The 10,346-nt window shown below is 40.1% G+C and overlaps 1 protein-coding gene across 1 annotated transcript in view; it reads right to left on the bottom strand.

Annotated features, from left to right (window-relative positions):
• Positions 1 to 2,119: 2,119 nt before the first annotated feature.
• LOC103471065 (mitogen-activated protein kinase kinase kinase kinase 4-like) overlaps positions 2,120 to 10,346 on the bottom strand; it is a 65,035-nt gene continuing 56,808 nt past the window's right edge. Inside the window, exons 25-28 of the mRNA XM_017307005.1 lie at positions 9,902 to 10,131; positions 4,284 to 4,443; positions 4,050 to 4,189; positions 2,120 to 3,186 (exon numbers count right to left, since the gene is read on the bottom strand). Coding sequence (XP_017162494.1) covers positions 3,103 to 3,186; positions 4,050 to 4,189; positions 4,284 to 4,443; positions 9,902 to 10,131 — 614 coding nt within the window. The 3' untranslated portion in view covers positions 2,120 to 3,102. The remainder of the gene's footprint in view (positions 3,187 to 4,049; positions 4,190 to 4,283; positions 4,444 to 9,901; positions 10,132 to 10,346) is intronic.

Genomic DNA, 10,346 nt, shown 5'->3' with positions numbered 1-10,346 from the left:
CCGTGGGTCTGAAACTGAATCTGTTATGATCCCAACCAGTGGAAGGTGTGGGAGGAAAGTTTCTCATTAGTGATCCAGCTACAGTGTTAAAGACCTAGTAACAGGGACACGGAGCCGGAGAGCACTGAAGAAACTAACTTTGACTAACGGTGGTACGTAAAGATATTGAACAATTTGCTTCTTTTCCTCCCAGGCTCAGTCCAATGACAGTTAACCAGCAGGAACCTGTCTTTGCCAGAAAACACATGTTGGCTGTTTCAAAGTGTAAATTACTGCAGTGTTGTGGTTTTAATAGGAAGATGATAAGTGAATGTTATTGACTTTTTGTATATTGTAAAAACTTATGACAGGGTGTGTTGAATATTTGAGTGCGGCAGAGTTAAATTACCTTGTCGCTGTACAATGTTTGTTTAGGTCTTGGAAAAGAAAGGTTATTCTTTTATTTTAACACTCATAATACACCATTTTTGATCAACTGACCCAATGCAATTTCAACTTGGTTGAAACTGTTTTGGTTCAGAGCAAAGCTCAATTTCTGGACTCTTTGCTGACCACTCAACAGCATGGCCGAATACAGACTGATAGCTACGCAGATGTAACCGGAGCTAATGGCGAGTCAGCACATTTTTTTTGTTTCTAAATAAAATCCCTCCATATGAATACATTTGGTGAAATAGATTTTACTAATGTGAATTACTGGTACTGGTCAATTATTGTAACATCACATGAGCTGCATTTGATGTATTTTCACGTATGTAATTCCAATTTACCCCATCGGAACTTATTTTTGCTAATCCTTTCAACCAACAACCTTTCTAAGTGTCCTTGGACCTAAAAGTTGGAGTTTTGTGACAATAAACCAAAACAAATATTAATCTAAAACAACATTTCTGTTATTAATAGCCAACAAGCTTTAATGTTAGCCATACATTAGYTTAAAATGTTAGTTAGCTCCAAAGGTTAAGCTAATAACTAGYTCTGGTAGGTTTAGCTGAAGTTAGCTAATGGTTAGCTTTGTGTTTGCTAACGCATCAAATACTGAGTTGACAAACCTACCATTTCATTTGTACTGAGTATGTTRGGAAGGAATGCTTGTTGTTCCCCTGAAACAAATGCTTTACATTTAATAAAAAGTTAGCAATAAACGTTCAACACCCAGTAAGATCTGTTTTTGTTGAGGTTAATATTCTCACAATATTCTCACAGAACCAGCTGCATTTTCAAGTTTATACTTAAATCTACCGACAAATATTAATGACTACAAAAAATATTTGGCAATATTTTGACAAAATTYAAAGTGAAAAMCAGCAGCGGAACGTACAAAGCAACGCAAGCAAAGTCTAAGGCTGGAATGTATACACAATGAAAACGGAAACATCTCCAAATGCAAAATTCACACGTTTTTGGTGAAGTTTTCATCRCACAATGGCCTCGGACAAGTTTTCAGGTTGATAATTTGGTTAGCATATTCTGTACAACATTATAATATTCTTCAAACTGATCTCAGTCTCTGTCTTACAAAACTTTGCCCATTTTTAAAGTTACACTTAGTGAAACAAATTGAATAAATCTCTCCTCTTTTGTTTTTTCTGTTCCTGAAATYAAAACAACAGGACACAACACTTTGAAATGAAGTACATTAAAGGCATCAAAAGCAACAAAAACAAACAAATATCCTGTCAGAAACATTAGTACGTGCCATATTTGACAGTAAAACAAATACTGATCTAAAGGAAACGGATACCAGGAACTTCAACGGCTTACTATATCTTACTTTGAAAACATTAATTCGTCTCAAAGCAGGATACATAAGAGCAAACACCGGTATCATGGTTATTGTGCAAAACACCTGATTTATACGCATCAGGAGAAAGTCAACAAAAAGAAAAAAAACTGAATTTATTAAAGCACCTATGCTTTAATAAATGTTGGTGGAACCTGAACAAGAGCTTTACTGTCAGTGGCTCTTRCTCATATTCACAAACATTCAGAAATCACAAAAGTAACACACAAATAGTCYGTTCTGAGGTTGAATTTCACATTTATAAGCCTGTATTTCTGTACACGTAAATAAAGATGGCTTGGCATTTTTAAAACATTTAGAAAACAGTGCATTTTYGATAAATATGTACATCGTAAGCTGTACAATAGACACAAAAAAAGCAACAGTGGGGCTGTCACTTTTCTTCATCTCAAAAGTTCAAAGCSGTTTTGTTTTTGGTCCTCAGTACGCAGAAACGAAAGGATGAGTTTAAGTTCTGGGCTGGACTGAATAACTTCGCACTAGAAGTTATGGAAACTGATAGGAAAATGCTAGAAGACAGAAATTTTACACAAACTACGCAGTGGAGCGTAGCGGAGCGCATTGGTGTGAAAAGGATTTTCTTTTTAAAGTGCTTATCAATTAATTCAATCACGTTAGTTATTATTGTTTTTCTCCAGATAAAGGGATCCATATGTGAATTGTGGAGTCATAATCCTGACAAAAACGATACACTTCATCGTTTGTGTGGTCGCGTATCGATGAATAAATTATAGAAATTGATCGTATCTAGACCATCTAGAAGTCTTGATGAATAATAAAAATCTTTGAGGTATTACAAACAGGCAGCACTGATCTAGAAATAATAACAAAAAAGTATTTTGAGAAGACGTCACAAAATCACAATTAACTGAATYAAAAATGATCTGACAAATAAAAACTTCAATCGTTCAGGAGTGTGTTCTGAAATTTTTACACTTGCAAGATTGGATGTTCTTCTGCTACATGTTGATGAGACAGCAACGCTGTAAAGAGTCGCTGCCTTCTCACAAAGGCACTGGCAGCTAGCTASGCTCTTCCTACCGACAATCCATGCCAACAGGGGGCGCAGCGATTAAGTTACCTGTCTCTGAATCTCTCGAGTGTCGTGCTGCGGGAGCCCGATCGGTGGATTCAAGCAGAAAGATCTGCGATCAGTTCATGTCGAAGTGGGATCAGGCCGAATAGACCTGAGGTTATAATCCTTCAATCCTGAAGATCAGCGTCGGTCAGCACAAATCTAATCGTCGCGCGAACACAGAATCAAAAAGACGGACGCCAGCAGTCAGCAGGTCCGCCGGTTACCAGCTGAACAGAGAGTTCTGTCCGAGCGTCATGAAGTAGATCTGGCTGCTGCCGCCGGACTGCACCGAAGCAAAGAACACCTGCAACACGGAGAACAGTTTTGGTGGCGTGTTAAGTTTGATCTCAAAGCCGTGTATGAAGCTGTTATGATTTGGGAAGAAACTAGTGCTGTCAATTGATCAAACATTTTTATCAGATTAATCACACACAGTAGCACTGCGATTAATCATAAATAATCTCTATGCCTGACTTCATCCAACCAATTAAACRCAACCAATTATCTGACTTTTTTGGTTGTTTTTAATGTAGCAGAAAGCAGGTGATGTAGTCAAGTAGCAGCAAACTTGTTCTGATAGATAAGATAATTTTCTAATTCTTAGACGCCCTCGATCCTTCCTTTGCTGCCCTGGGCAACTGCCCATACCAAAAACTGCCAGTGTATGCACGGTTTCAAAAAAAACGTTTTAGTGTCTCGAACCAACAGTATCTGAAGATTCTCAGTTTTCCAGATTTTTATAACCAGGAAAGTTTAAAGCAAGCCATTTTGTCTAAAATTTGGAAATGTTCCTCTCCATTCGTTCCCTGTGGAACTTATGTGACGAGGCGCCAGTCTCTGGTCCTCACCAAGCCCAGTGAATGGCGTAATTYGTACATGTGAAATTTGGTGCTCGTACACCTAGACATCTATGAGCTAGCAACGCAACACGAGAAAGTTGAAAAATGTTCAACTTTTGTTGCCGTCTGCTGTCACGGAAACCTTTTGCCTTCCACCGTCGTTCACCTCTCTCTTAACGCCCTGAGGTGAACTTAGGTAACCCTCCGCCGGAGAGAGGCTCTCTGGTCAAATTAGGTAGTTTGATTAATGTGCGTTATGTAATATTAACAGGTGAAATATTTCAGATAAAGCATGTGTTAACGCRTAAACATTGCTGGTCATCCTCACCTTGTCGTTCCTCTCACACAGGAACTTGAGTTTCTGGGCCTTTTTGTGCATGAACACTCCGTCCAGGTTCCCCGTGTTGGCCGACCTCAACTCTATGGCCTTTTCTCCCCACCCCATCACCTGGTTGGACTGAAGGTAGGCTGGACAAACACGGACGGACAGAGATGAGTCTTCAGCAGAGGACGTAACCACTTCCACGTTTTTGCTCACAGGGTTTTCTGTGCCTCTGATTACCGACAGATGTTGGCATCTCGCCCCACTGCAGCACCGTATCCTTGGTGATGCGGCCGTACGTGTCGATGTAGACGCCCTCGTCTTCGTAGCAAACCAGGACCTCGGTCCCGGCTTTGTTGGGCAAAATGATGATGGCGTGAGGATGGACGGGACCCTGGATCTGTTCAACAGACGCAAAAGCAAAATTCTTAAAAATAATAATAAAAAAATACATTTTTGAAGCAACATACAGAAAAAGGTGGCAAAAAAATTCCCTTATTTTTTGGCAGATCGTTTCTACAAATTATTTTAGCAATAGTGCACAGGGCATAACAGAAGGAAGACAAAGGATTTATTTTTGTTTCTTTATATCAATGTGCTTATTTTAATCACACAAGTCTTTGTATTTTATATGTAGCTCTTACTTGGACCAAAGGAGACGTTTACCCACGTTGCTTTGCAAAGGTTCCCTGAATTTCTCAGCTGCGAGGACTTCACCGCTGCACCCTCCTCTGATTTAATGCTGAACTAATTCCAAACCTTTAATTTCCCTCTCATAAAGTCAAGTGACTTTGCTCAGACATATCATGATGCTAATAAAAAAAATACTCAAATCTTCCTGCTTTGTCCACTCGACCACAAAAACCCCAATATTTTTCTTCCAGCTTACAATGAATCTCCTTCAGATTTTGATTACAATACCACAGCTAAGAACATTACTGTCAGCTTTTCTATCTATTAAACAGTTGAATTGTAACTTTATTTTGTGTAAAGTTGCCGTTTGTTGTTGTTGCCGTATGACTGGCTCTGGGTCAGTTTCACCTTTCATCCTCCTTCCACTTCACACTAAGTGATTGAGTAATTACTCGATTACTATAGCAATCCTTTACATCAGCCCTGATTAAAAGCACATGCTATTTATGTCTTCAAAAACATTTTTCTTACCATCCTAGAAACTTTCCTTCTGTTCATGAGCAGCTATTCCAAGAAATTTTCTTAAACCATAAGAAGCAAAATCTATTTAATCAACATTTACTGACCTGTTCACAATATGCAGTTTAGAAATATGAACTTTATTTGACTAATTTGTCTAAAAAATGCGGGGAAGGGGAATAGAAAAAAAAATTCTCTACAAAAGACTTAGAAATATTTTCCAACTATTAATCAGTGCCATATTTTCACTAGATAAAACATCACGCCTCCCATCATTTTTGAAGAAGGGACAGAAGAATGAAGAAGTGAATGAAGCAATAATGATAAAATAAAACAATAGCAGAACAATGTGTCATTAAAAAAAAAAAAAAAAAAGCCCCTCCGGAGTTACGGTCAGCGTTCAGAGCTGGCGGCAGGAAGCGGGTAAAGTTTCATACGTTACCGGAACGCGAGCCACCACAATCCTGAGCATGAGGACCGGCATCCACAGGCGCAACGCAATCTTAATCCTCTGTCTCGGAATCAGCATTGTTGCATAGTTTACCACCAACATCCATAGATGCGTGCGTATGGTGTGTGTGTGTGTGTGTGTTTGCCTCTTTAGGTGAAAGAATGCAATGCGTGAGTCATTGTTGTGCCAGGATGATTAGATGAATTTCTTTCAACAGCACTGAGGAAACCCAAACCGCAGTTTAGAGTGAATGGTGCAGGGAGGCGCGAGTGGGATGCGCACATACCAGGAGGTGTGTGTGTGTGCGTGTGTGTTTAAGAGAGCGTATGGCCGCGCAGCTACAGTGAAGGCGTGTGAAGAGTCTGTTAGAGTGTTAAAAGCAAGTGGACGTGAGTGGATTTTAAAGCTGAAGTGGGAGAGTGAAGGTTTTCTGCATGTGTGTCAGAGAGAGAGATGAAGTTTGCAGCTGCAGCAGCAGTTTAAGGCACCAGTAGTAGGCAGCTGTGTGTGCAGACTCGCCTAATATACCCAGAGAGGAGGGAGAGGGAAAAAACGTCTCACCAGGATCCAGAGCAGGTCAGAACTGACACTCAGAGTTAATGATGGCAGAAGGAGGACAGGACGGGTGTATTTTTAGAGTTTCTCTCTCCCTTCACTGACGCCACTCCTACTCACCGGGCGCAAGCAGCACACATGTTGCCATTGCAGAGTGTGTCATTTATCAACCTTTCCCCCCCCCCCTCTTCAAACAGAAAACTTTTATCTGAGGAACAAAACTGTAATTCGTCTGCATCAAACTAAACTTGTTAGCTCAGAACTTCTTGAATAATTTCAGAAGACTTTAAAGGAGACAAGAGATTTATCTAAGCCAGTGATGCAAAGAGAAGAGGGATGGGCGCTACGTCGCGGAAAAGAGATGAAGAGCAACTTCAAATCCATTATTCAAGCGGGAGAAATTGCTTTATGCGCCAGCCACCCACTCGGTCTCACCACAACATCATTCAGCGTTTCTGCAGGTTCCACCAACTCAAATTTAAGACTTTTTAAGAGCGTCATGAATGGAATTGAAGAGCTCCGTCTCCACAAAAATGTACAAACGTTGCTCAGCCACCTGCCGTTGCATTTGCACTCACCCAGGATAGACACAAAAAAGAAAATGCAACATCCCGCCCTCCATCTCCCTGCTGGAGGCCATAAAAACTGCTCACTGACGATGACCACCGTTGGTTTTAGCAGTCAGCTTGTCGACAGCTTGTCTTAATTTTATGCGTGATGTACAAAGGGAAAAGAGACGCAGTGCTTTGCTACTAATCGTCAACACCACGGCATCTAGATAGCAAGATCTGGAAAGGTTTTAATCAAAATAAAATAGCGAGGGACGTAGGTCAGTTATGTTAGCTTGACTTTGACAACTGTGACAAGTAGATGTGCTGCAGAATTTGATTCAATTCAGTTAAGAAAAAAGGTGACCCACACTCCAAGTCTCTGACAGATCATGAGCAGAGAAGGAGTTTAAATCAGCTGATCAACCAACGCAAAATAAACATCAAACCGAAAGAGACTGAATGTTCTGGTCTTTGTGTGGGAATAGTGTGAGGGGTCTTTTAGTGTTCAATCCCAATACATTCGTGGCATTGTTGTCAGTCAGTTGCCACGGCAACGAGTCTGTGCGTAGCATAGCCAACAGAGAGTAAGAAAAAAGAAGAATATGAGTGGTTCTGGGTTACTCTGACGGTTTTTCTGCGTTATTTTCCCTTGGCTGTGGCGATCTGCACAAAATCAATCACACCAACATCTACAGGTTTGGTTTTGTTAAYGGAAACGTCCGACAGCGACAGAGTGGCTATGGAGGAACGGAAACTAAAAGAATCTTMTTTTTGCCCTCAAGCCTGCACATGCGGGAAAGTTTCAGATGTAAACAATAACATTAGCAGCTAGTTAGCGGTAGCTTGAACCATCTCGAGTGACAAAACGCAGTGAAGATGTTATCTGAGTGTGACTCAAACTTTTGCCTGTCAAAAAAGTCTCTAAAAAAAAAAAAGGAACAACAAACAGAATACATGAGATTAAATAATCCTACCAAGATAAGGTTTAAGGCCTGTGAGCCCAGCTTTCTTTTTAAAATTAATTTAAACCATCATTTTTAAATACATGAATGTAGGACTTTTTAAGGATGTGAACATGCTGCCAATAATAAAACAATGTCTGCCTCTTCCACCTTATAGCGTGACTCTAAATGTTGCTAAAACAAACAAAAAAGCATGCTTAATAGGAGTGTTGAGTCTAAATGTAGCCGTGAGTCACCATCGTCTACAGTCAGCTTTATGTGCCCACATGCAGCAGAGGAATGGGGAAAAACAAGCAAAACAAAAGAAAGGCTTCTCCAGCGGTGATTCTCCAGCAGTGGGCGTTTTGTTCACATTCGACACAAACTGATTTGCAGAAATGTGAGAAAGCTTCTTAAAGTTTAAAACGGCTCCCATGTTTCAGCCACAGATTGCTTCATAACTGGTTACTGTTAACRCAACCCTGCATGTCATGTAAACTAGACAGACATTAGACCAGTCATAGTCAGGAATAATGACTGGTTAGGGCCTGTATGACCAGTGTTGAAGGACACGGTAGTGATTAGGTCTGATACAACAACAGAGTTTGCTGAACAATAAATTGTCCCAAGAATTATTGTGATAAATGATAATATTGTCATTTTGAGGCGTTTTGTAACCAATATAATAATAATGGTATAATAATAATGCRAGAAAGATTAAGCAAACTTTCATTTCTAAAGAATATAGAACTATTTCAAATATCCAAAATAAACCAAACAAACGAAACAACAATTAAAAATGATTATGAAGTCTCTGTAACCAAAATTATATAAAAAAAAACCCCACAATAATCAAGGAAAACAGGCAAGAAGGAAAGGCAGTGCAGACTAACAACTTCGTATTGGGTATCAAATGTTTGTGGCGTTTCTCAAAATGGCGCCTTTCCAAATGGAAATGATCGCGCTCGTTTTAATGCGATTACATTGATTTATTGCTTATTGTGGCAGGCTTATCAACAACGAATGTTGAAAACCTGTAGCAATAGAACATGTCAGACAGAGAGGTTGCAGTATCGGAGGATCTGACGGCTCTACAGGCTGCMGAGGAGAGCAGAGAGGACAGCAGGAGAAGTAAACAACAACAGTGACTAACATCAGTAGACGGTGAGTAGGAGGTGGAGCACAACTTCTCCAGAGATTCACACCGGAGACGCAGAAAGCAGGGATGGAAATAAAACGGGTGGGGGCAGAAATATAATCGCTGCTCGGAAGAATCCAACAAGCAACACCAACAATCATTAGTCCAAGGGCAGAGTTAATGCAAACCAGTGCCAGGATGTTGGGTCAGAACCGATCCTGGTTCCTGTTAACTGACAGCAGGGCTGCACTGTGTGGAGTTTAAAGGCATTTTCTTCTCATTTCCTGGATGACAGAATTTACACCAGCGTCTGCACTCGATGTTCAAGAGGAATTTGTGTATTCTACCTTTAATTTATAGTTAACTTAAGTCTAATCTGGAGCACAAYGATGTCAAACAAGTGACTAGATGGTGGTTTGAACAGGATAACTTCCAAGAAAYGTCTAAGATTGTTTTTAGGTTTGTGTATTAACAGATTTTGTGTCTGCTCCTTCAACACAAGTCACATTTACAGAGCATGTCAGCAGCAGCAGGAGGCAGACAGTCCAGCTGTAGCTCTAGAAGAGTTTGAGAAGCAGCTCTTCAGTTTGAATTATTAAAATAATTATTGGTTGCCGCCCAACATAGCCTGCATTTACTTTGTTTAATAAGAGGCTGATCAATATACATTGTTTTTCTATTTTACATTTTGGCACTTTATAACAAAAAAAAAAAAACCTTTAATATATTTTATAAGGATTTTAACGTGGTAAACCAATACAAAGTAGAGTAACAGAGAAATGAAAAAAAAAAAAAAAAGGGTTTTCAATTTTTATTTCCCTGAAAAGTATGCTRAGTATTAAGTAATTAATACATTGTCAAACCAACAATCAATGCATTTTTTTTGGTATTTTTTCCATTGTTCTTTAGTTTGGGTTTGGAGAGGGCAGAACACAAATTGAATTATTACATAAAACAAACAAAAACAGTTATAGTTTGTATTTTAATGTGCCGCAGTGTGGACAATCTTAGGAGGGACAAAWAGCTGCGCGTCTGGTCAGAACGCTGTCGGGAACARAGCAGGAGCTTACGTGCGTAGGCAGGTAGAGGTCGTACGGCGTTCCAGAGTCAACATCGATGGCGTGGAAACCAGACAATGAGCCATAGATGACCTTTAACCTTTGACCTTCTTCCACGGTCAGGTCGACAGACAGAGGTTTTTGAGGCAGGGACCTGAAGGACTGAATACAAACAGGACAACTGAATGAATAAAGATGTGGAAGCAGGAATCCATCTTGAATTATGGTTTTCCAACCAACAGCTGAGCAGCAGATAAAAACGGCCCGGTCGTTGACGGTCATGCTATCTCTCGCACAAAGTATATTTTTGGACGTTTCCGAGGAGAGAGGGTTAAACTACAARGCTACAGGAGAAAAAGTAGCTCAGGTCCCAGAGGACAGAAATAAACGGGACACAGCTCCGCGTGAGGCTCGTTCTCTGGATGAGGAAGTGACCCTGTTAGGTTTTCTACCAGGC

Source organism: Poecilia reticulata, linkage group LG10, assembly GCF_000633615.1.
Source record: "Poecilia reticulata strain Guanapo linkage group LG10, Guppy_female_1.0+MT, whole genome shotgun sequence".
Taxonomy (NCBI): domain Eukaryota; kingdom Metazoa; phylum Chordata; class Actinopteri; order Cyprinodontiformes; family Poeciliidae; genus Poecilia; species Poecilia reticulata.
The sequence above is the reverse complement of the archived record's forward strand: the minus strand, read 5'-3'. Positions and strand labels throughout refer to the sequence as shown.